The following is a 25,391-nucleotide window of genomic DNA, read 5'->3' on the forward strand; positions in this document are numbered from 1 at the left end:
GGGACTCGAGGTGTGGGCCTCAGCACCTGTCCACTTATGATGGTGGACATTCGGGTTGTTTCCAGGTTCAGGGTTTTTACAGATAAACCTGCTGTGAAGTTTTGTGTCCGTGTTTGTGTGGACGTATTCTTTCATCTCTCCGGGGTCACACCTTGAAGGGAAGGATAGCAGGATTATTTGGAAGGTGTATGTTTGGCATTTTATTATACTTAATTTGGAATAGTTTTGGGTTCACAGAAAAGCCTCCAAGATAGAGCAGAGTTCTCTACACGGCTCCCCTGGCTTCCCTTACCGTCACCTGGTGGGAGTCGTGTCTGCTGGGCCTCTTTGCTGTGCTCCACTCAGCCTTCAGCCCACTCCTAAGGTGGGTGGGAGGGTGGGCTCTAGCTCCTGGGGACTGGTGATCTGTACCATTCGAGCCTTCTGCAGTGAAGACGCACCGTCTCCCTCTCATTCTTTACTGTCGATCACTTGTGTAGCAGACACACACCTTCACATCAGCTGGGGTTTGCGGCCAGCACGACCTGATTTTGCTCCTCACACTGCCTCTGGGTTCTTTTCCTTGGGCTGCTGGGTCCCGGGATGTGCTGCCCTCCTTGGGTTTGAGCACTTCCTTCGGGACACTGCTTCATGCTCAGGGGCACTGCTCCTGTTCCTGGCCCAGCCGGTCAACCTTCAGGAGCACTGGTTCCTCTCTTAGAGCCTGGTGTTTAGAAACCAGGATTGTGGTCACAGGTGTTCTCGCTGCTAGTGATGTGACATTTGTTTCTGGAAAGGGACAGAGGTAGACCTTAAGACTATTTGTGTGAATGTCTACCTATATGAGACTGAACACAGTCCTCCCCAGTCTCCCCGCTTCCTCCAGTTCCACAGGGATCCCTTGCACCCGCAGCTTCCCTATGTTGGCGCCTGGCCGCGGCCAACTGAAGGCCTTTCCTTACCCGTGCACCCGGGCACACTCTGCAGCCTCAGAAGGGCCCGTGTCCCTGCATTTCCTGTGGTCATGAGCCTCCCAGTTTCCTATGTTGCCGCTTTCCTTCCCACCTCCAGGATCTATTTTTCACAGAAGACATCATGGTGACCCTTAGTTGGTCCCAAGAAGGAGTTTCCACTTCAAGACAAAGAGTTCTATTCAGCCAGGCTAATTCCTGACCAGGATTCAGCAACAAAGACAGCGGAGACCCTCGCCCCCTCTTGCCTTTCCCTCTCTCTGGTAAGCAGGCCCGCGCCTGCCCGGTGGGCCACCAGGGTGGCATCTCCTTCCTGCTCTTAAAGTGGAACCTGCGCCTTTAGATAGAGCAGAACCTGTGGGCGTGGGAAGAACACGGGGTTCCAATGCTCCCACTGAGCATCAATTCCCGGACATTTTATGTGTTTTCAGATCCTTCTCCAGCCCTACCCAGCTGCTCCCCAACGACCACAGTGAAGGTGTGACCCGAGAGACCCAGAGCCAGGGGAGCCAGGTGCAGCAGGCTTCGGGCAGGAGGAGGGTGTGCAGAGCACCGAGTGGCCGGGTGCACAGGTGCAGCCAGACCCTCGTTGGGGGAGGTCGGGGGTCCCCTAGGCATGGAGAGGAGCTATGGGGGACAGGAAAGAGCTGTCTGGGGCTGGCTCAGCGCGGGTGGAGCCCAGCCCAGGGTCGGCGGGCCCCACATTCCAGCCAGGATGCGCTCAGCCGTTGAGGGCGTGGCGAGGGCGTGGCCAGCGCGTGGCCAGCACGTGGCGAGGCGTGATCAGGCACGTGTCTGGTGCGTGTCTGGTGCGCAGGCGCGGTGCCCTCCAGCCTGGGGCCTCAGCGGCGGGCGTCATGGAGCGGTTGCGCTGGCAGATGGTGGCTGTGGCGGCCGCAGGCTTCGCGCTGGCCCTGGAGGCGCTGCCCTGGCTGCTGCGCAGGCTACGGGCTGGGCGGCCACGGCGCGAAGTCCTCTTCTTCCCGTCCCAGGTGACCTGCACGGAGGCCCTGCTGCAGGCCCCGGGCGCCGCGCCCGCCCGGCCGCCCTCGGGCTGCCCGTGCAGCCTGCCCCACTGCGAGAGCTCGCTGAGCCGCCTGCTGCGCGCGCTGCTGGCCGCCCGTGCCAGCCTCGAGCTCTGCCTCTTCGCCTTCTCCAGCCCGCAGCTGGGGCGCGCCGTCCAGCTGCTGCACCAGCGCGGGGTGCGAGTGCGAGTCATCACCGACTGCGACTACATGGCGCTCAACGGCTCGCAGATCGGCCTGCTGCGCAAGGCAGGTGAGCTGGACCGGGCCCCGGGTGGGCGCGCAGAGCAGGGAAGGCCCTGGAAGGCGGCACTTGGTGGGAGGGACCTGAGGGTAGGCAGAGACCTCACTGAGTCCCCCAGTAAGGACTGGGTGGTTTTGCACCTGCCGCGACCAAAGTCAGGCCACCTGGCACGTGAGCCACGCCAGGATTCTTTGCAGAGCAGTCTGATGTCCCGTGTCTGAGTGTGTTCCCAGAGAGGAGGGGAGGAAGGACGGTGGGACTTCCTAGAGGAGATGTCTTGTCCCAGGACACCACGTAAAACGTGGAGCCTCCAGGATCCCGCTTATTCCCAGGCCCTGGGGTATGCTGGGGATGGGAGGTGCCTGGGCACAGGTGGGAAGGGTTGCCCTGACCAGCAGTCTTGGGGACTGTTGCCGTCCTACAAGAGGTTGGCAGGACTCAGAATGAAGAGTAAAGCTCTGGCCACACCAGTAATCCCAGTGCCTGGGGAGGCTGAGGCAGGAGGAGTTCAAGTTCAAGGCCAGTCTCAGCCACTTATACCTTTGTCCCAAAGTAAAAACTAAAAAGGGTTGAGGTGTAAATTAGTGTAGAGGCTTCTGAGTTTCATCCCCAGCATGGCAAAACCCAACAAAGCCCAACTTTCTGTGCTTAACCACTGGCAGCCTGCAGAGACCCTGAGCCAGTCTGTGTGTGACGTCAGGGTTTGGCTTCTGCTCCCAGGGGAGCAGGCACCTGCCTGTGGCACTAAGGAATCCCACGCTGGGCTCCAGAAGTGTATAAAACTTATCTACTGAAAATGGAGCCAAAAATGTTGATGAGCCGTTGTTTCTCAGCTGCAAAAGAGGAGAAGACAGCTGTGGCTCTCTGGCCTGCTTCTTTACCCAACATGGGGATGAAAGGAAAGATCCAGACCCCCGTCTGCCTGGGGATGAGGAGTCTGTTCTTTGCCTACTCAGTGTGGCGGTCGGGTGCTCCTGCTTCCTGTGCCAGTGCCCAGGGTGAGCCTCGGGTGTCTCTGGATCCCCAGGCACCTGGAGAGCCATGTCTGTGTGCGCGTCCATCTCGGTCATCTCGTGGCCACTGTGACTGACGTGGGACATGTCAGGCTTGCCGTGGTCTCATTGCCCAGTTCTTTCTGCCCAGCCGCGGGCCGCCTGCTGACCTGGGGATCAGAGGACTCCTTCCTGGTGTCCGTCTGGGTTCCTTTGCCCTGGGTGGGAGGGTGTCAGACCCTCCACCCAGCACAGCCCATCCCCCGGGACCAGAGTGGAGGGTGAGCTAAATGTTGAGGACCTTCCCATCCCCCTTAACTGGCAGTCACCAGAGTTGGCCTCCGTCTGTGGGTCATTTCAGTGTGGGAAGCGTGGATTCCTTCAGGCAGAACTTAAATTAGCTGGCTTTTAGACAGGTTTGGAAAGAACCAGATTCTCCTTGAAAGACTGGGCCTCTGCTGATGGCTCCCCAGCCACATCTGGGCTGATCTGGCTCTCGGTTGTCCATCAGCTGGCGTTCACTCAGCAGACGAAGTGTGGTCAGTGTCTACAGGTTGGGTCCAGGTGCTGGGACCTAAAGCATGGATATTTGATTTGAGGAACTATTTTTTTTTTTTTTGGTACCAGGGATTGAACTCGGGGGCACTCGACCACTGAGCCCCACCCCCAGTCCTATTTTTTATTTTATTTAGAGACAGGGTCTCACTCAGTTGCTTAGTGCCTTGCCATTGCTGAGGCTGGCTTTGAACTTGTGATCCTCCTGCCTCAGCCTCCCAAGCCGCTGGGATTACAGGTGTGTGCCACTCCACTCAGCTGACTTGAGGAACTTAAAAAGGGTCTGGAAGACTTCAGTGTGGGAGGAAGAGGGACGGTAGGACAGCTGCCAGACCTGAGTGCTCTGACGGACAGCAAATGCGCTGTTCAGACGTTCAGTCCTGAGCTGCTGAGGAAGGGTGGGTCCCTGTGGCTGAAGTGGAGAAGGGGTGACAAATGCCAGGGGGCTGGTGTTGTAGGACACTGTTGTGTGGCGGGAAACGGCATGTGTGGCTCAGGTTGTGCAGACACCTGAGGAGCCGGTGAGGAGGGTGGCGGGTGGCTAGGGTGGGCGTGGTAAGGTGGGTGTCCAGAGGGTGGGGTTCAGATCTGTTCTGAGGGTGGAGGGAGGGGTCTGCTGGGTTGGTCCTGGGTGCCAGCATCAGGTAGGGTCCTCCTGAGGAGGGAGGGCAGGGTGCACAGCTGAGTTTGACTTCCACGTACAGAAGGAGAAACCTGTGCTGCAGGGGACATAGGACTTCCAGAACTCACTGTTCACCTCAGACACCCAATCTGGACCCCAGGTGTCTCTGTTTGGTAAATGTGGCCGCGCTGTGCACAGCCCCCTGTTGGCATGTTGCCAGCAGTCCCACTCTGAGAGCAGATGGCAGTGGCAGGTGGCCTCCTGGGGGCTGGTGCCCTGAGGAGTCAGACAGAGGTGGCCCCTCACTGTGGGGAGTGGGACAACTGGGACCACGAGGGTGGGGGAGGGCCGTGTCTCAGGGCGGACCAGGCCCAGGGGTCTTCCCTCCTGTCCCTGGTGTGACCTTGGCCAGGTGGGCGGGGCCTCCCTCCTGCCTCTTCCTCTGTCCAGTGGGCCTGGCCGGGGAAAGTGGGAGTGGAAAGGAGAGGTGAGGACAGCCTCGGGTGCCCTGCTCTGTACCCTTACCCAGAGCTGGACCACGAAGGAACATGGCGGGCAGTTGGTTTAGACCCCAGACCTGGCAAAGGGCTGTGCGCGTGGGTGGGGTCCAGTCACAGTGCTGTCCCACCTCCCTCCACTGCTCCTTGGAGGCTGGCCCTGCCCTGCTTCGTGCCCTCTGGGTGACAGGCTGGCCCTCCCCCTGGGGTCTCCACACTGCCCTGGGCAGCAGATGGCGACCTTGGGAAGGTACCTGGGAGTCCGTGCAGGGAGGGGAGTAAGACGCCTTTCCTGCCCAGGAATCCAGGTGCGGCACGACCAGGACCTGGGCTACATGCACCACAAGTTTGCCATCGTGGACAAGAAGGTGCTCATCACTGGCTCCCTCAACTGGACCACGCAGGCCATCCAGAACAACAGGGAGAACGTCCTGATCATGGAGGACGCCACGTACGTGAAGTTGTTCCTGGAGGAGTTCGAGCGCATCTGGGAAGAGTTCAACCCCACCAAGTACAGCTTTTTCCCACAAAAGAAGCGCAGTCGCTGAAGCTGGGCCCTCCCCTCCAAAGATGCGGGGCTCGTCCTGCCCTGGAAGCCCACCAGCCTGCAGGGGGCAGAGTGTGCTGCCTGGGCAGAGGCCGTGCTGAGACCTCCACCCAGAAAGCCCCCAGTGACCCCTGCCGACTGACTGCCCTGTGTCAGGGAAGGTGGGCTGAGAGGGGAGGTCCCCGTGGTGCCAGGTCAGGGGCTGGGGCTTCACCCTTTGCCTTCCACAGTCGCTCAGCCCTGGCTCCCTGCGCCTGGTTTGGGACCTTTGCCTCGTCCTGCTTGAGAACCCAGCTCCTTGGGCTGCACAGTCGGGGTGAGCATCCCACCCACCTTCCGATTCCAGAAAGGTCTCTGGCGGGCTTGGTCCAGCTCAGCCTCGGGGCCTGTCCCTGGGGACCTTCTTTCCCCATCCGGGCCTCTCCTCGCTCCACAGTGCAGCTGGCTCTTGGCACCTGTGCCAGCTCTGGTTAGAGAGTTCGAGAGGGGAGCAGCATGGCAGGCGCTGTCGCGGGGGCCACTGTCCAGGGCCACCTCAGAGCAGGAGCTGCCAGAAAAGGCAGGCCATCCTCCTGGGCCCCTTCCTGGCAGAGTCAGCCCTCCACGGCTACCGTCGTCTTCCTGTGGCAGCGCCGTGCTCTGCTGATGTGGGCTGCGGTGGCCAGAAGCCACGTCTGTTTGTACATGGTGCTCCCACTTTTAACATCCTCGTGTCCGAGGTGGCCTTGTGTGGTCAGGAGCAGTCGCACCTGTAACCCGTGGGCCCACGAGTTCATTCCAGCTCAGTGTGATGCACTGTGGGGACTGGCCTGGGGAACTCCAGGCCGGGAGCCAGCCCCCACCGCGGGGCCTCTACCTGCTGTGTTGAGTGGAGGCTTGGATGACAGGCAGCCAGGAGACAGACCTCTCTGCATTGTGAACTGTTTCCGACTGTCACCACTTATTTTGGCAATGTGTATCTTACATTGTAGATTGAATAACATCTGAAGCTATGATTTTGCTGCTGTTGGTGTTTTTGTAAGATGAGCTGGGTGACTGTCACCAGGAGGGAGCGGGTGGGGTCTCCCATCTGTAGTAGCTCATGCTTCCGTCAACCCCTGGAGACCACTCAGCGCTGTGTGTTTCTCCCCTCCTAAAGTTACCCTTGATTTTGTGCTAGGCAAGTCAAGGCAAAGTTTATTTCTAAAAAATGTAATAGAAGCTGTAAAATGTAATATACCCCAAAGTGGTTACGTTAAGTGTGTTCTTCCCAAGTTTGTTAATGCCCATGGTGTGTCCTGGGAGGAGAACACTTGTCACACAGAGCCTTCTGAGTGACACTGCTGTGGGATGCCGGGCTTCTGGCACTTTTGAGTAAATATTGCTGATTCTGGAACGAGAATGCTGTGTGGCCTGGCCTTATTCTGTTGTGTTCAACAGCAGCTGTTCTTCACCAGGACTTTTCTTGCAGGGAATAGACAGCTCTTTAGACACCAGTGGTCAAGACAGGAGCCCCTCCAAGACTGCAGTGAGACTGAGATCCGTCCTGGAGACGAGTGTTTTCTAACGTCCCAGCTTCTCTAGATTCTGTTTCACCTACAAGGCCTGGGGTTCTCAGCCACGTAGGCTTTCCCGCCAGCCTGGTCTGTGACGGCGGGGGCCTTCAGGGAGCCCTGGGCTCCACCAGACTGCACCTTTTCTTCAGAGGGTAGACTGCTGTTCAGATGGCTGCATGTGGCTGTCAGGAACTGGATGCACAAAAGGACCAGCTGAGATATCTGCAGGAGTGTCTGAAGATTTGCAAAATGATTTTTTTTCACATATTCATTTTTACTTAATGCAGTAATTATACTTTTTTTGTAATCTAAGCAAAAGGAACCTCACAGAATATTCAGATACTATTTAAATTTCCTTTCTTTTTTTTTTTTAATTGAACCCAGGGCTTTGTTTATATGAGGCAAGTACTCTACCACCTGAGCTATATCCCCAGCCCCTAACTAGCTAAATTCTCTGAAAAAAGCTTTTGTAAAGTTACATATCCACTGAAGAAATATGACACTAAATTTTCCCTCAAAAGTGGAGGCTGGCCGGGCGCGGTGGCACACGCCTGTAATCCCAGCGGCTCGGGAAGCTGAGGCAGGAGGATCACAAGTTCAGAGCCAGCAACTGCGAGGTGCTTAGCAACTCAGTGAGACCCTGTCTTTAAATAAAGTACAAAATAGGGCTGGGGATGGGGCTCAGGGGTTGAGGACCCTGAGTTCAATCCCCAGGTCCACACCCTGAAAAAATGTTGGGGGGCTGTTTCCTTTACCAAGGGGTATTTCCTCAGCTTTGGTGCAGATGCCCACAAGCCCTAGGAGCATGAAGGCCACCGGAGCAGGCCCAGATCCCCGGGATGACCATGACAGGCTGGCCAGGCCAGCAGGTGGGAGTCCATCCCTGAGACCCTCAGGGCCATGAAGGCCACCTAGGACAGCACTCTCAGCTGACTGAGGTCCTTCAGGCAGCAGCAGTTGTCAAAGGGCCAGTCCAGGAACAGGCAGCCGGGCTGAGGGGACACCTGCAGCTGGTCCGGCTTCTGTCTCTGCTAGGGATATCTACTCCTCCTGGAAGCAATTCTTGAAATGATGGTGTTGACCCCCTAGTTGGAAGTTAATTGGCCGTAAGTGTAAGGGCCTATTTGAGAACTCTCAATTCCATTCCATTGATGTGTGATTATTCTAATGCCAGTTCCTCACTTGTCTTGATTATTGAAGTTTTGCAACCTGCTAGTACAAGCCCTTTAACTTTGCTCTTTCTCAGCATTGGATATTCTGGGTTCCTTTAATTTCCATATGAATTTTAAGATCAACTGATAAACTGCTGCAAAAATAAGTCAGGATTTAAAAAAATTTTTTTAGTTGTAGATCGACATGATACCTTTATTTTTATTTATGCAGTACTGAGGATAGAACCCAGTGCCTCACACGTACTAGGCGAGCACTGTACTGCTGAGCCACAATGCTAGCCCCATAAGTTAGGATTTTGGTAGTAATTGCATTGAATCTGTAGATCAGGTTGGGAAATGTTGCTATCTTGTCTTCCAATCTATGAACATGGGATGTTTTCCCATTTATTTATTTATTTTTAAAATATCTTTATTTTACTTATTTCTTTTCATGTGGTGCTGAGGATTGAACCCAGGGCCTTGCAGATGCTAAGTGAGTGCTCTACCACTGAGTCACAACCCCAGCCCTGTTTTCCCATTTAAATCTCTTAAAATTTCCTTTGATACTTGTGGTTTGCAGTGTGCAAGTCCTTACACTTCTAAAGTTTAGTTTTTGATGTTATTGTAAACAGAATTGCTTAATTTCAGGTTTAGATTGTTCATAACTAGTGTGTAGAAATACAATATACAATCTTATATCCTACAAGCTTAGTGAACTTATTAATTTGAACAATTTTTAATGGATTCTTTAGGATTTCCCACATACAAGATCATCCTATTTGCAGAGAAATAATTTTTCTTCTTCCAAGTCGGACGCCTTTCTTTCCCCTCCCAGTTGTTCATGGGAATCCCCAGATGAGCCGTCCTGTGGGCAGAAGTGTGCATCATAGTCTGCAGCAGGGACAGTTTTGTGGGATCCTCTGGACAGTGTTGAATAGAGAGGTTTTGAGAATAAATATCCTTGTCTTGATCGTCATCTTCGGGGATAGCTTCACACAAGGACTTTATCATATTAAGGAAGTTCTCGTCTATTCTCTGTTGACAGATCCCCCTCCCACACCCACCCAAATCACAAGAGGGTGATGGATTTGCAGACATAAATGGATTTTAAATCGTACTTATATAGTTAAAAAAAAAAAAAAAGCCTGTGATGCTGGGCCTAGTGGCCTATTCCCAGAATCCCAGTGAGGAGGCTGAGGCGGGAAGATGGAACAAGGCTGAGCTCAGCAACTTAGTGAGACCCTGTCTCAAAATAAAAAAGGGCTGGGGATGTGGCTCAGTGGTAGAGTGCCCCAGTGCAATCCTCAGTGACCATCCCCTGCAAAATGTGTTAAAAATACAGAGCACTATGTCAGGCCAGTGTCCACACTTTGTTGTGTATATTTGAATGTAAATTTTTTTTAAATAGGCAAAAAGTTATCAAAAAGTCCTAAACTACTGGGATAACACTCTAGAAATAACGGTTTATGTATTTAACTTTCCTTTTGCTAAGTTTTATACATTCCTTAAATTGATTTCTAATTGATAGTCTTTGATTTTTTTCCTATAATATTCTGAACAAAAATTTGGATTCCCATACAGTCACTTACATACCTTTTATTCTAAAGCCTGAAATAAGATTCCAAAAAAAAAATTGGTTTATTTTAAATTTGCCATTCAACCAGAACTTTAAAAACATGAAATAGAAGAGAAAAATCAGAGTATATTACAGTAAGGGAGAATTGTTTTGTTAAATTTTGTGTCTGTGTGTTTTGGATCATAATGTAGAATGCAAAACCAAAGGTATGTTTACACTGGAAATGATGAAACAGTGTGGGCAGGATGCAGGGTCCCACGCTGGGTCCCCCACTGGTGATCCCAGTGACTCCGGAGGCGCAAGTTCCAGACCCGCCTCAGCAACTTAGCAAGACTGTCCCCTGGAAGAGTGAGGAGAAGCGGGGGCTTAGCTTGGTGGTAAGATGTCCTGAGTTCAATCCCCAGGACCAAATAAGTAGGTAAATAAAAAGTTAAAAATGGTACAGCATGGGGAATCACGGGACCTTGATTACTAAAGGCGTCATAATGAATATTTCTTATTTTTTTACACCCTGAAGGCTTCTGCAAAGCAATGTACCTTAATTAGATTATAGATGTCAAATATTTTTTCTTATGACTTGTGTGTGAACTTGTCAAATGGATTTTTATGTGAAATCTCCTAATTTTGAAATGCTGAAAACTAGTCTAAAACTTCTGAAAAAAAGTATTTTAAAAAAGCAGGTTATAAAACTTCAAACTGGGGCTGGGGTAGTGACTCAGTGGTAGAGAGCTTGCCTACCACATGTGAGGCACTGGGTTCGATCCTTAGCACCTCATAAAAAATAAATGTTAAAAAGCCGGTATTTATTAAACAACAACAACAAAAACAAACAAAAACCCCAGCCCTCTTTAGGAGGTCAGGAAGCTGATGAGGGAGTTTTGGCTCAAGACCTACACACACGGTTTGCATTTGCCTTTGTCTGAATCAACACCGCATCACACAGCATGCAAAGGGTGGTGCAAAAATAGTTTATTATGATATAGTTTATGTAAAGTTAGGTAGAATTTACAAAATAAAAATGCTCAGCTACATCCGTGGGAATCTAGCATTAGTCACATAAGGGAATAAATATTTTGACAAAATAACACTACCAATTAATTAAACATTCGATCACAAACTTTGTTAAGAAAAGTAAGTCTGATGCTAACCACCAGGTCTTGAATCGTGTGGGGAAGAGAGGCAGACTCAGCTCCGGGCAGCACCGGCTCTGGTGGGGAGCAGCCACCTGGGTGCCCGGCCCCGGGAGGCCAAGCTGGCCCTGATGGACCTGGCTCATAGGCCCTGGGTTTTCTTCTGCACATATCTGTAGTCTGGTGAGCAGGATCGTGAGAAGTTGAATAGCAGGTAAAAGGGCTGTTCTGTGAACGTCCCTCATGTGATTGCTGCAGTGATGAACTGTGGCAGAAGTGGCTTGGTGGCTTCTTTCCAGACTTGTCCCACAGACAGAAATTGCCCGTGTTTGGTGTCCCAGCTCCTCAGCAGTTGGGCAGGGCACCCTGGTAGAAGGGACGTTTGTGAGATGGCTGATCAACTCTCTTAGCTGCTGAGGAGCCACCTGGACATGTTACAGGGTTTCAGAGTCACCTTAGGAAAACCACACGAATTAATGATCATACTGAATTAATGATTCCGAATCCTAACATTATCAGTAGATAAATCATTAATAGTAAAGGCAACTAAACCCTTTAAAATCCATTTTAATTGAAATTCTGTGATAGAAACATAACACAAGAGTGGACTTCATGATCTTTACACTCTAGTCCTAGCTGAAATAAAACTACAAGTGATGTAACTAACTTCTAAGGAGGAGAAGTGCCAAGAGCATGCTGACCATAGCAAGCTGCAGGGGGCTGCATGTGTCCTATGACAGCTGTAACTTCATCTCCTTGTGGTGAGTTGGAACTGGGGAAGGCCCCACCCTCTCACACCTGTGCTCACCGCTGTGAATCACGACACCGCAGCAGCCTCGGGTTCCCAACCGTCCAATCTCAGCCCTCCTGTGATGGTTTTCTTACCAACTTCACAGAAATACGTATTGTAAGATGCGATGCATTCCAAGGTTCATGACCTCCAGAGTTCAATAACCAGGTGGCTGGGGATCCAGATGGCTCAGCTGCTCTGTGCACAGCCCTGGACACTGTCAGAACCAGGCATGGAGACCTGACAGCCCCCAAGCCCTCAGCCTCACCTCCCTCCAGGGACAGGTCTGGGATTACTAAACAGACGGGTCAAGACGGCCACCATTTTCCTTTGTCCTTCAGGACTCTGACTGGTTCTGCCAAGAACAGGTGTCCAGAATGCTTTCAGCAACAGGTAAGGTGTGGCTTATCTTTCAGATGCTGTCCATGTCCTCTAAGACCGTCTATTAAATGACTGGGCTTTTAACAAGATGCAGTGACCACTAAATGTCGTTCTCAGGAGGCTGGACAGGCTCATTGCTGTGCCAAGCTGTCCTCCTCCCCGTCTTGAAAAGGGATATCTACATCAGGTTTTTAAAACGCCATTCGAACTTTGTCACACAAGTCCCTCAGTCACTTCTCAGTGATATTCACACTGCTTACTCTGGACAATATATAGGAAATTCTGAAAAAAATAAAGGCGGCCAGCAGACCACCCTGGGCGGAGGGCAGCTCCAGACAGCAGTGCGTTGCTCCCCTCCAGTGCCTAAGGCCTTCGCCCTCCATGTGCTCAGGGGGCTCGTCCCATCTCTGGGCAGCCCACTAGCTCCACTCCCCATCACGCTCTGTCTCACAGGAGCTAAGGGTGCAGGGCCGCACTCCCCACGCTGGCTTATGTCCTCTTCCTGCCGGGCCTGGCCCCGCCAGCTGAACTGTGTGCGTGGAAAGTTAAACTTGCTGTGAGTTGCCCCTTCTGCATGTGGCCCTTGCTGGATACTCATGCAGAGACACAGCAACAGGGACCCCAGAGTGTTCTCTGGGCCGTCCCAGACCTTGGGCTGCACGGGGCCCAGGGCTGCTCCCTGGTCTTTGGGAACCAGGAGGGGCAGTGGGAGCAGAGGACACCGACTGTTGGTAGGGGGTGTGCCCCCTGCGTGGACCCCACTTAACCTGCTGGGTGGCCCTGGCCCAGGACCCTGCAGCCACAGCAGGTCAGGAGCTACTTAGTACCAGCTGTGTGTGCCCAGGCATTTGGGATGAACGGGGCTGTGCTCATTCTAGGCACCTGCCAGGTGGGCAAGTCGGTGCCCTGCCTGCCTCTGTAGGGAAGCAGGTCCTACTCACGTTTCCACCTAAATGTCTTTTAAGCCATCGATTTTGCTTCTTGGCCAATCTCTCAGGATTCCTTCCAGGCATGTTCTCAGGCTCAATTTTATTCTTTTACAAACTGAGACCACCTCTCCTGAGTTTAGCCCACAGGAGCCGTCTGTCAGCACGCAGCTGGATCTGAGGCCAGCGTGGGAGCAGACTTTGGCCACACCTGTGGCTCTCTGCCTGGTGTGTGGCCTGTGCTCTGAGCTCTTCTGCCTTTTTCTCGCTGCCTCTTGGGAGGATCCACTCTGATGTCGGCTCTGGCTGAAGAAACCCACAGTTCCAACATCCTCCCCACATCCCAGGATGTTCCCATTCCACCCAACCCCGGGCTCCCTCTAGAGTCTCTGCAGCCGAGCCTTGAGCTGTGGCCTCACTGGCAGGGATCCCTGCCCCAGGGAGGCTACAGCACCACTGTCCCCTTGCTCAGGTGCCGGGCACCACAGTGGACAACCTGACCAGCAGGAAACGACTCTCCTATGTGGGTGAGCACAGATGTTGGTGAAAGTCGTCCAGGAGCCAGAGGACTCCCTGCTGAACATGACGTGGCTTGCTCGCAGGTGTGAGCAGGTCCCCAGTGACTATTTATAGGAGAATAATCCTCACAGTGAGGTGGGCAGAGCTTACTGTTGCTGGCTGGTGCTGGGAGGGGACTGAGACCCCCGTCACAACACAGCCCCCGCCACCTGCAGCAGCCCTGAGAAACTGCCCACACCCACTCCATCTCCACACCCTGCCCCTCCTGCAGAATGCAACGCCACAGGCAAAGAGCAGCAGGGGGGCTCCCAGGGCAGACACAGGGGCATCTGAGCCTGGAAACACGGGAGGCACAGGAAGAAGTCTCCATTCTCCTCCTTGTCCAGTTCACTCCAGCTGGAGGACAGCCCACTCCTGACACTCAAGACTTCACCAACCCGGGCAGCAGTCAGTGCAGGGCCACCGTCAGGGGTGTTAGACAGGAGCCAGTGTCCCCCTTCTCTGCTGGCCCAGTTTCTTGGTGATACCCAAGTACCAAACCAGACCCGGGGTGGGGAGTGCTGTTTTGGGGTGAGTGTGGGTCTTTGCCATGGGGTCACAGGGACAGGAGTCCAGGTGTCAGCTGCCTCTTCCTGCTTCACCTCTGACCCCCAGTGTACACTCAAGGTCATGTCCTGAGGTCCAGCCTCAAGGGATATAAATAATTCTAAAAACATGGCCAACCTGCTCTTATACAAAGCCCTGTGTGTCTGAGGCAGGCAGAGCCTATTTCTAGGCAGCACCGCGGGGGATGGGGGAGACTGCCTGCAGGCAGGGTCAGCGGGTACCCAGGGGCTGCAGGGATGGTCATAAAGGAACCACAGTGGAGCAGAAGAAGGGCAGCAGCCCTTAGAGAATGATGTGATATCATGGCGCCCCGAGATCAGGCACAGCATGTCCCCTCAGGGTCCACTGGACACTGTAGAGCTCCTTCTGCACATTCCCAGTCTGAGCAGGATGCAGACAGGTCATGGCCATTTCTCAAGTGCTGCCAATCTGGGGATTTCTGACAAGTTGATTTTAAACAGTTTGAATGTGCTTTTGCTGTTGAAAACATGGACCAGGAGCAAAGGAGTTACAGGTGTGGCTGAGGACTCACTAAGGCTGTGGAAGGGGAGGCTCGGGCCTGTGCAAGCTAAGTGTGTTGCAAACCACCTCACCCTGGGCCTCCGTCCTGTTGCCACCCACCAGGGTGGGCCAGAAGGCCTGGGGGAGCTTGTCCATTAACTGAGCAAGGGGATGTCTGCACTTCACTCCCAAAGCCTCCATCTACCTAGCACCATCCATCCACCTCAAGTTCTGGCATGAACGAAAAGCTCCGGCAATGGGGCCAGTGGACAGGGGCATGGCAGGGGAGTAGATGGTGGGGGTCTTGCAGATACAAGACCTCTCGATTCTCCTGCATCACTCCCGTATGCTGGGGGCTCCTGATCTGCTATGACTTAATGGAATTAATGGTCGTCACAGGAACAGAATGGAAACCCCAATGTAAGAGACTTTCACGAGGTGCTGCAGAATGTTTTGGACAGTTAAAAAGGTCCTGCCAGACTCAGAAAAGCAGACTTGTTACCCCAGCTTCACTGCAAGCACGCTCTGAGAGGCCGGCGTGGCGAGGGGACCCCCAGAGCTCAGGTTCATTACAGTCCCGAGACACCCCGCTGGCTGTTCTCATCACCCCGACATCCTCCGCATCCTGACATCCTCCACACCCCCCTGCTTGACTAACGCGGGGCTCTTCCTCAGCCTCTGCAAAAGCTACGGGAAACTGAAAAGTGAGCCACTTTCTCCCCTTTGGATGACTCCCTGAGGGAATCCATCACTTTGGTCTGAAGCCCCAGGAAGAGGCCACCAATCCCAGCAGTTAGGAAAAGATCAGGGTGACTCAGAGCAAGGAAGGACCAGGTGGAGGAAGGAATGAGAGGGGCCGGGGATTTTGTGCAAGATTTAATAAAAAACAAACAAAAATAGGAATGGTTGCTTCCAACATTTTCCAGGTTGTGAAAGGTTTGCCAGGGTCATCTGGGGCGTGGTTCTAAGCTGCATTAGTGGAACAAATACCAAATGCTGTCCTCCTCCCAGGCCAAAAGGCAGCGCATGCAGGCTGCACAGCCCGCGGGGCCTCTTCCTCCAGCAACCAGGCAGGGGAGGCACCTCTGCTGCGGTCCAGGCCAAACCCGATCATCTAGGTGGCTCCTCTCTGCCCAACAGGACCTGCCCGCCTGGTGGTGCCCGGCCAGTGGGCAGCAGAGCTGGGACAGCAGCCAGGTCCCCATCCTGCACTCTGAGACAGGGCTAGCTTATCAACAGGCCGCTGAGCCTTAATACTGACAGTGAGTGCGGTGGGGCCGTGGAGGGCGTTCTGCTCCGACGCCGTGGGACGGCCCTCCCCGCCCCACTGCTGGAGCTTCACTAATTTCAGATACCATGGAAAAAAGCTGTGACGGGGACAAGAAGCCAGAGTCAGCACGGCAGGGAGTGTGCGGACAACCCAGACACCAGTCTCTCACACATCCATACCCACAGTTAATGATGACAATGACACAAACAAAAGTACGGACAAGAAGCTGCTTGGGTCGTGCCGCCGCCAGCTGGGAAGGGTGTGTCAAGTTGCGTGGGACGCAGCTAGTCTTTCTTCAAGTCCCTGGATTCAAAGAGCTTCAGCCGCTCCTGCACAGTCAGGCCTTCCTTCAGACTCTGGGTGGGGTGCGAGAGGGGGAGACACTGTGTTAGAGGGTGGCGGGCACCAGGTGGACACTGAGGCATGGGCTTTGGTCAGAGGGTGCAGGTGCGGAGGCAGAGGGTGAGGGGTGGCTCCTGAGATTAGTGGGCATGCCAGGACAAGAAACGGCCCCTGGGGAGGGTGTTACTGGTGGGGTATGCTTTCCCCTGCAGGAATTTACACGACTGGAAAAGGGGGAGCACAACAAAACAAAACAAAAGAAACAAGGCCACGTGTTTCGGTAGTTTAATTCTGGGCTTAGGGCTCTTTAGACAAGAGCAACCAGTCCGACCCACCAGGGGGAAATGCGCTGTGAGCCAGGTGACTGCCCAGCCGTGGCCCTTCCTGCATGTGCACCTGTGCACGTTGGTTCCTCTATGCATATGAGCCAGGTAATCTTGGGACATGTGCCCTGCTCTCCTGGGGCATCTATCTGCTGCTGCAGATGCACCTTGGGCATTCCCCAGGCAGAAGCCCGAGGGGATCACCAGATGTTGTGGGGTTTAAGAACATGCCAACATAACCACCGGGAGTTTCGAGAATGCAGAAGCTATACTCTGTTCACGTGGGTTCTTGGTGCGTCCGGAGTATGGATATTTGGCTAATTGGGGGACAGGCTGTTTCCCACTTCAGACTTTTCTCAAAGATGTCCTGTTGGATGGCTGGCCCTTGGCTCCGCACTTGCCACATCTCCCCTTTACATCTCCCCCCTGGTGTCGGGGGCAGGCTCAGCGCTGCCTGATTCTGCAGGGCTCAGAGCTGGAGGGCAAGGCTGTCCCACCAGGAATAGGAAACCAAGAGCTTGGCCTCGACTCACATCCACATGATTATACCAGTTTTAGTCCAAATGCTGGGTGGTGTGACACTGCCTTCCGGGACCCTAGCCCCTGGCAGCTCCAGCAATAGGGAGGCTCATTGGACAGCCTGACATTTCCTGATGTCTGGAGCCCAGCTTCACTCAGAACAGCTCTGAGCGTCTGTTCTACACTCGGGACTTGTGTATATGAAATAAGTGAATAAACACCCACACATGCCACTTCTGAGCCCAAGAGTAGCCCCAGGCACTCTAGGCATTTGAGTGTGTAGCAGTCAGGCTCCTAGAGACGCTGGGCAGAGGTGTGGCCACGATCCAGGCAGGTGGCCTGGCGTGAACGCCCCTGAGGCAGACCTCTGCAGGATGCGAGGGCTGTGTGGCATTGCCAGGCCTGCTCCTTTCTGGCTGAGAACTTTCTTTAGGATTTAAATGAACTTGCGAGTCCGAGATTCACAAGAACAGGAGTGTTTGGCTTCTGGAACTGCTCCTGTGTGCATGGTGGACGCTCTCAAGGGACACAGCTGGCTGTAGCAGGCTCTACACAGTACCCAAGGTTTCCCCTTGTACACCTTGGGGCAGGGCAGTCTGGGGTCAGAGAAGTCTGTGATCACTACAAAGTCCTGGACTGCCCCTCACCCTGGAGATGGCCTTCCCTCCAAGGCTTCTGGATTCTTCTCCTAGGTGCTGCTCAGCCTGAAGACAGGGCCCTAAGTGAACTAGTGCCTGCCAGGTCTCAGGGGATCACCAGCTCTCTTTTGGGCTCATCCCCCTTCCTGATTAGTCTCTTCAGTCCACTCTGAGGTTACCACAGACGTGGGCCCCGGGGAGAACACCATGGGCAGAATTCTCTCTGCCCTTGACCTGAGAAAGAATGGTGCCGCTGTTGAGTTGGTGCTGTAATTCACAGGCATGAGACTCGCTCTCTTTCTGAGTGAAGTAGGAAGTAAAGACAACATGCATGGAAGGTGCCAAGACTGCACCAGAGGGTACCAAGGCCCTGTCTCTGGCCCCCGTCACTCCTGTTTTCTTGGGGGGTTGGAGGGAGTCTCCACATGCACTCAAGGAAAGCCAGGTCCAAGTGCCTCAGAGGCCAGCCCTACTGCAATACCCAGTGTCCCAAAGGATGTCTACAAATCTCCGATTTTCTGCTGGGGCCCATGGGACTGCCCTGTGCACCACGGGCCTCTTACATTGGAACCTGGCCATGCCACACAGGAACTGAAAAAACACTTGGTAAGACTTACTCTGTGTCTACTCTACCCTTTCCTAGTCCCTCTCAGAGTCTGAGCTGGCCCTGGCGGCCCGGATAGTCTTCCGGGGGTTTCCATAAAGGTCTTCATGTTCCACCTTTGCTTTAGTGTCTTCCCAATGCTGGGCCTGACCGAGCACACAGCATATAAAGACCCACTCTGTATAGCCCTGTCTGTCTTAATGTCACTGCAGGGAGTCATGCATGTGCAGGGACACCCTGTAGCACAGTTTCCTTGTACTCCCCTGCCCCTAAATGTCCCCAAATGTCATTTCTAGGCCCAACTCCATCAGGGAGCTCCAAGCTCACTCAGGAAAAGCTGACAAGTGGCAGCTTGAGTCCAGCCTCAGAGAGGAACACAAACATCATGAGCCAAAAAATAATAAGCTTCCTTTTTACTAAACTAAACTTCATGTTTAAGGAGAAAAGCCCCAAATTTTCAATCAAGCCTAAACCATATTTGGGTAGAAAAACATGATCAGTCCAACTAGGAAAAAACCCTTGAGTCTCTTAATACTCTTCTTAAGGCAGACACAATTCACTCAAGCTTCAAGGCTGATGTCCTTTGGCCACCAGAATGCTCCAGAAGGTTGGGGGGCTCGTACGCAGCAGGAGCTGGTGACCACACACGCTCCACTGTGTCCCCTGCTCATGCTAACAGGCAGCACTTCTTGTCAGGGCCACCCCGCCCCCTCCTGTGGGGACAGCACCTCCCTGTGTGGTGCCGGGGAGGGGTTTTGGTTTAAAGTGCTGGCAGTAGTCATGAATCTTGCGTGCAGCTGTGAGGTTCCTGTGAACCACTTCCCCAGGTGCTGCCACAGCCCTAAAGGACAGGGAGGCTGAGAAGGGCTGTGAGAACGGGGCAGCAGGGGGCACTGGATGACAGGGAGTTGGGCCATGCTCTCAGTAGGAAGGTGAGGTCTCCAGCGAGGGCAGATACTGCTTGCCAGGGGCAGTGGGCATCTGTCAGCTCTCTCTCTTGACAGGGGGCAGGAAGGGTTTGTTTGGGGTGGGGTGGGGGTGTGTGAGCTCAGCACCGTGCATGAACCGTCCAGCATGCATTGACACCTGCCTGCCAGGCTCGGGGGCACGTCGGGCAGGGTCAGCTCTGAAGGGGTTAGAGTGCGAGTCAGCGCCCCCAAACAGGGTGTAGAAACCTCCTGTGGATTTTGTGTGTGCTTGCTGGAGCAGGATGAATTAAAATTAAGGAACAACGACACAGGCGTGTGCTATGGAGGTGTGAGCAGTGCATGCAGAGAGCCACCCCTGCATGGGCAGGTGGGCAGTGGTGAGAGGTGGTTTACCTACACGACAGGGGACCTGGAAGCGGGCGCGAGTCAGTTATCCCATGAGACCTGCTCAATTACGGACTGTCAGGGGAAAAAGCAAAAATGAGACACACACACACAATAAATCCTAAATGCAATACGCTGGCCAGACCCCTTCCACCCACCTTTCCCCAGAGACAGACGAACACCAGACTCTGGGGAGCACACTGAAGGCTGGCTGCTGTGCTGAAGCAGGGTGGGTGGCTTTGTCTCTCAAAGGCAGGTGGCATCAGTATTACAACGGGGACATATAAGGAATAACACAGACAGCACTGACACAAAGATGTGCTGGGGTGAAGCCCAGCCTCGAGCTAAGACACTAAAACACTCTACCCTCTGCTTCTTGCAGCCCTGGCCTCTTGGCGTTGCTGCCTGATGGTAGTTCATGAAAGAGACATGAAGCTTAACCAGCCCAGCAGGTGGCTGTGTAGGTGGGCTGGCTGCAGGACCTAGGGATTCTGTGCTGGCACCATGGTAGGCTTGGCCTTGGTCCTTGCTTCTCTCCCCAGCACCCTTCAGTCCCACCCAACGAGGGCTGGGTCCCACACAACTCACCTTCGACCTGATGCTTCTGAGCTGCCGGGTGACACAGGATCTGTCTTTCTTCAGGAAGTCAGGATTGCTTTTAGATTTCATTATGTCTGAAGAAACAAAGAGACCCATTCATTACCTTTTGTTTTCTGAACCTTCTGGAACCAGACCGAATGTTTAAAAGCTTCCAAGTTCACTCTCGCAGAGAACACCTTGACACTTCCTTGAACAGCTCTCCGCAAGAACATAAAGTCCACAACCATAACACACAGTAGGCTTTTTTTGAATACCATAAGGCACGAGAACATGGGAAGAGTAAGCTGGTTCCTGCAAGGGCTTTAGCTGTGCAAGAGCTGAGGGCTGTGTACTCTCAGCAGGAGACTGGGTCTTCCGCTCCTGGCAGATCAGCTGGTCCCAAGATTTGTTCATTCCCAGCCTCCTCCTGATGACACAGGACCATCACAAAACAAGGTTTTTCTCATGACCTGTCCCCACTGAGACAAAGTCTACTCCTATACATGCAAAATGGACACGCTGGTCATATACCTACGCACCTTCTGCACATGGAGGTCTTTAATTTTTACTAAATACATTTATGTCATAACTCTTTCAATGTCATAACAAAAGTATCTACCTGACCTCTTTTAAGATCTGCAGGTCTAGCCAGTTGTGGTGGTAATCCCTGTAGTCTCTGCTATTTGAGAGGCTGAGGTAGGCTCCAGGCCAGCCCCAGCAACTTAGCAAGACACTGTCTCAAAATCAACTCCTGGAGGATGTAGTTCAGAGGCAGAACAGCTCTGAACTACTGGGTTCAATCCAGTCCTGCAAAGTGGCTGTGTCTAGCATGAACAGCCCTCCATCTGTGCCTTATGGCAACTGCTATTTTCAGCCCAGTAACCTGCTTGTTTTTTCAAAGTTATCTTGATAGGTAAAAGGTATGCCTGCATTCACCTAATTCTAGGACTTCCCCTCTCCCTGTGCCCTGGACACCTTAGCTGCCTCCTCAGAAGCAATCATTGTTATCATTTCATTACCCTTCAGAATTGGTCTATGGTTTGATTTTAGATTTTGCCATATACTGCATGATGACCTTCTAAAAAGAATGGCCATTTGTCCCCTCACTGGCAACGCACATGTCATTTCTTCCAAGTATATGTCAATATTGCCATTGTAGCATTCTGTGGCTGGCTGATAGAAGAAATTATTATTAGTTTTTTGGTAGGTTTTTAAAAGGTCAACATGAAGGTCAAATGAAGTCATGGATTATTTGATCTTGCTCGACAAGATGTAGTTCTTCAGCCTCTCTGTAATCTGCCTCACAGAGCCACCAGCATGTCTTCAGTCAACAATGAAAGGAGCCAGTCCTGCTGTTCACCTAAGAAGCAAAAAGGGGTTTCCTCTCCTGCCCCACCTGGGGCCATTACAGACTTTATGATATAACCCTCAGTCCAAGCATCTGGCAAGAGCTTCTAGCCAGCTGCCGAGTTCTGCAGGAAACGGAGAAACCAGACTCTCACTACTGTGGAGTTGTCACTGCCAGGGCAGGAGGGCGGACATGCAGCTCCTGTGCCTGTGCTGCGGTCTCAAGGAGACGCAGGTCTACACCCAGCCCAGGAGAGCCCCATGAACATCCCACAGGACTCACCGTATCCTGCCACAGCAGGGCTCTCGGGGGACTTTTCTCCCAGGGCTTCGGTAGCTGCTTTCAGCTGCTCTTTCAACTTGCTGATGTCGCAGTCTGCCTTGGCCTTTGCGATGCTGAGCTCTGTGTAGATATCTTTGTATTTGTCACTGGCATACTTCTTGTCCTAAGGAGAGAGCAGACGGAGCTAATGGTAGTTACGACCAGGGGAGGAGGCTCCCGTGGAACCCTGGTCTGTCCCCATCAGGGCTGAAACACTGTGGGAGAGCGGGCTGTGGGCCTGAGGCCTGGTCCTTGCACCTCCATAAGACAGAACATGTGGATCTGTCTGCCAGAGGCAGGAACCGAACACAAAAGGAAAGAAACAGGGCCTGTGAACCCAGGTCTGGCACTCTGCACCTGCACATGAATGAGAATCACCAGGTCCCGTGAGTGCAGAGTGTGGCCTTGACTGCCCAGCACCTTACCTCAGGGGCTTAAGTCAGGAAAGCCCCCGTCTTGGACTTTCTAAGTGACTGGAACTGCCACCAAGGATTCTATCTCAGGAGTAGAGGGGGGGTGGGCCTGATCCAGCTATGAATGGCAGGTGGGGCCTTGCCTCATCCCAAGATCATTCCCCTAGGTGTCACCGTTCTGATGAACCACGAGGAAACACAAGCGACCATAGCTCCAGGGCCTGGCCAGGCTGGCCGCTGACTTCCCCAGCACCTGTTTGCAGGCTGATGTTTTAAAAGAACTTGACTGAGAAACTGTGACCTCACAAAAGCGAAATCTAGCCTAGAGTGGCTGGTGCTGAGCCACAGGGATGCAGCCTGGCCAGTCCCACCAGCGCCAGCGTGCCTCTTACCCGCAGTGCTGTCTGGAGCTCGTCCTTGAGAGAGCTGATCTCCTGTTTCAGGTACTGTATTTCTGATTCCTTTACCCGCAATAAGACCTACAATGAGAGAAATCAGGGACTGGCATTCAGGAGCCAGGGAACCTCCAGAGTGTCGCACGCACAAACTGAGAGGTGAGAAGATAGCCCTCCCCACACCAGGGAGCAGGACAACCATGCCCACCTCAGAGAATTCCATATTACTCAAAACTTCCACATGACATGAAGAAACAGAAGAGGGAAAAAAACCACTGCATTCCCTTCCACGTCCCAAGAACCTCAGCTCAGCCTGGGAAGGCCAGGAACTATTGCTGCCAACTCACTCATCTCCTGAGACCAGCACTCAGGCTTGGGAAATGCTATTCTGTAGAAATTTCTACCAGACTCATTCCGTGCTCATTATGGGAAGCATTTTTAAGATACAATTATCATCTAACAGAGAAAAACCTATATATCTTCCTAAGAGGACACCGTAATACACCAGAATCAGTTACTGTGATTTAACAAGCACTCCTGGCTCCTAAGAAGTGGAGTGCAACAGAACCTCAGGCCACAGCACTCATGTAGCTATAAAATGGGTCACTTTCTGTGGCCAGTGTTTGTGGTGAGATAGAGAGAGGGTGGGGCTGGAGGCAGGAGGCGGGAAGGTAGGGTTGAGCATCCCCCCAGCCTCTCAAGGTGGCCCTGGCTCCCGCCTGTGAACCCCAGGCTGCCTGGCAGCTAACTGCTCCCTGGCCATCTTGCAGTGACTTTGGATCTTTCTATGTCCTTTAAGTTTTTTTCTTTAAATTTCTTGGGGGCATGGCTGAGGATTGAAGCCACAGCCTTACACAAGCGCTCTCCCACTGAGTCATATCTTCATCCCTCTTTCCAAGTCTATCCCTCCAACGTCGAAGGGCCACACCTTGCTTCCTCTGGGGCTCCTCTGCAGCAAGGCTGAACAGGGCAGGACCTGGTTCTTGACAGTACCTCTAGCTCATAGGCATCCTTGCCCTGCGTGAGGGGTGACCCTGAGGCCTCTCCACCACCGTCCCCAGTCAGTAGTGTCCGTAACCGTGTGATTTCTGCAGCCAGGCGGTTATTCAGTTCCTGGAGGACAACAACACAACACATTCCAAATTGCACATCATGACCTGGAAAAGTCATTTCTCACCAACAATATGAGAGACCCAAGTATCGGGGTCACGAGTAATGTGCATGTGCATCATTGTGTCTGGGGTTCAGCATTTGAGGCTCCACACCTGTGAAGTTCAGTCGTCTAAAAGCTGTTGTGTGGGGGTTGAATGTAGAATGTTGGTATTGGTAGGGGACTGGTTCAAGACTCTCACAGATACCCAGGTGCATGGCTGCTGAAGCCTTTTACACAAAATAGCAGCATTTGCATACGACCTATGCACCTTCTCCTGCACACTTTATTTATTTTTAAAAAATATTTATTCTTAAGTTTTAGGTAGACAAAAATATCTTTATTTTACATTTATGTGGTGCTGAGGGTCAAACCCAGTGCCTTGTTCATGCTAGGCGAGCGTTTTACTGCTGAGCCACAGCCACAGCCCCTCCTATATACTTCAAACTAGATCACTTATGATACGCAACACAAAGTAAATGCAATGCACACAGCTGTATTGTGTTGTTTAGGGGATAATGATAAGGAAAAAATGTGATAAGGAAAAAAATGTGTACACGTTCCGTGTGGATCCAACTCTTGACCCAAATATTTCCCACCACATTGGTTGCATCCATGGATGCAAATTCAGATATGGAGGGCTATTTGTATCTGTAGAGTTGTGTGAGGATTCCATAAACCTTAACACCTCTCTTTATTAATAAAGTATCTGCTTGTTTTGTGGCTTATCCCACGTGAGCTCCTGTAGGATGTGGCTATTCTGCCTCCTTGCCACTGCAATGTTTACATGAGCAATTAAATGTCCAGTCCTGTGTGGCCTGAGCATTAGGTTGTGTGATGCCGGAAGGGAGGTCATGCAGGGTGGGCTGGCAGAGGGCAGTGTCACATGTGCCACAGAGGAACTTCCACTGACTCAAAGTCACTAACTTGTACCCTTTGGCTAGCCAGGATTTTAATGTCCCTCCAATTCCTAAGCAACAGCAAATTTTAAGGGAATATTCTGACAAAAACAAACACAAGAATCCTAACCCTCGTAATTTAAGTTTTACTCCCCGAGGAACAGGGCATCTGACTTTCAGGGATGAGCCCTGGGCCCTGCCTGGCAATGAATGAGAGGTTCAGAGAAACCACTCGGCTCTTGGTCTCAGGAAGAGAGATTCTGAACTCCAACAACTGGTCTGAGCAGACAAGCTTGCTCTGGCCATATGCAGTGAGTTTCTGGCAACATGATGAGAACTACCAAGTGGCCGTCACTGGGTGGCCTGCAGTGTGGATGGCCACGCCATGGCTCAGAGACCCTCAGGACCACCTTCGGGGTGAGGTCTGGTCCCAGCTCAGCCTCACCTGACTTCAGGCTCACCTGGTTGTGGGCGTTGAGCTCCTGGTTCTCACGCTGGCACTGCCGCAGGGCCTGCCGCTCGGCCTCCAGAGCCTGGGCCAGGTGGGCATTCTCCAGGCACTTCTGGGAGTACTGCTCCGAGAGGACCTCTAGCTCCCGCTGCACCGACTGCAGCTCCTCCCTGGGGAGAGGGGCGCTCAGCACTCCACCCTTGATCCAGGACCCAGGCCCCTTCCCACACCCAAGGGTCAACTAGACACCACAGCAGTACAGCAAAGGGCAGGCATAAC

At 52.9% G+C, this 25,391-nt stretch overlaps 2 protein-coding genes across 11 annotated transcripts in view; one reads left to right on the plus strand and one right to left on the minus strand.

Moving 5' to 3' along the window:
- The first annotated feature begins 501 nt into the window (after positions 1-501).
- Positions 502-6,813, plus strand: Pld6 (phospholipase D family member 6). Its single transcript, XM_005339444.4, has 3 exons — positions 502-1,213; positions 1,382-2,228; positions 5,186-6,813. The coding sequence occupies exons 2-3, from the start codon at positions 1,580-1,582 to the stop codon at positions 5,431-5,433; spliced, it is 897 nt and encodes a 298-aa protein (XP_005339501.2). The 5' UTR covers positions 502-1,213; positions 1,382-1,579; the 3' UTR covers positions 5,434-6,813.
- An 8,597-nt stretch (positions 6,814-15,410) lies between these two features.
- Positions 15,411-25,391, minus strand: part of Mprip (myosin phosphatase Rho interacting protein) — a 133,544-nt gene continuing 123,563 nt past the window's right edge. For 5 of the 10 annotated variants that reach the window (XM_078043045.1, XM_078043046.1, XM_078043041.1 and 2 more), the window contains 6 exons: positions 25,123-25,282; positions 23,606-23,725; positions 22,610-22,696; positions 21,766-21,928; positions 20,145-20,230; positions 15,411-16,173 (listed from right to left, as the gene is read on the minus strand). In XM_078043045.1, coding sequence (XP_077899171.1) covers positions 16,102-16,173; positions 20,145-20,230; positions 21,766-21,928; positions 22,610-22,696; positions 23,606-23,725; positions 25,123-25,282 — 688 coding nt within the window. In that variant the 3' untranslated portion in view covers positions 15,411-16,101. Of the gene's footprint in view, positions 16,174-19,565; positions 19,632-20,144; positions 20,231-21,765; positions 21,929-22,609; positions 22,697-23,540; positions 23,726-25,122; positions 25,283-25,391 lie in introns of those variants that run through there. The other 5 variants (XM_078043042.1, XM_078043048.1, XM_078043050.1 and 2 more) reach the window with 3 other exon arrangements.

Source organism: Ictidomys tridecemlineatus, chromosome 3, assembly GCF_052094955.1.
Source record: "Ictidomys tridecemlineatus isolate mIctTri1 chromosome 3, mIctTri1.hap1, whole genome shotgun sequence".
Classification (NCBI taxonomy): domain Eukaryota; kingdom Metazoa; phylum Chordata; class Mammalia; order Rodentia; family Sciuridae; genus Ictidomys; species Ictidomys tridecemlineatus.

Bases quoted from the DNA above. Each gene is read 5' to 3' on its own strand.
- Pld6 (XM_005339444.4), top strand. From the start codon at position 1,580: ATGGGGGACAGGAAAGAGCTGTCTGGGGCTGGCTCAGCGCGGGTGGAG. The intron at 2,229-5,185 runs GTGAGCTGGACC...TTTCCTGCCCAG, and splicing joins CGGCCTGCTGCGCAAGGCAG to GAATCCAGGTGCGGCACGAC.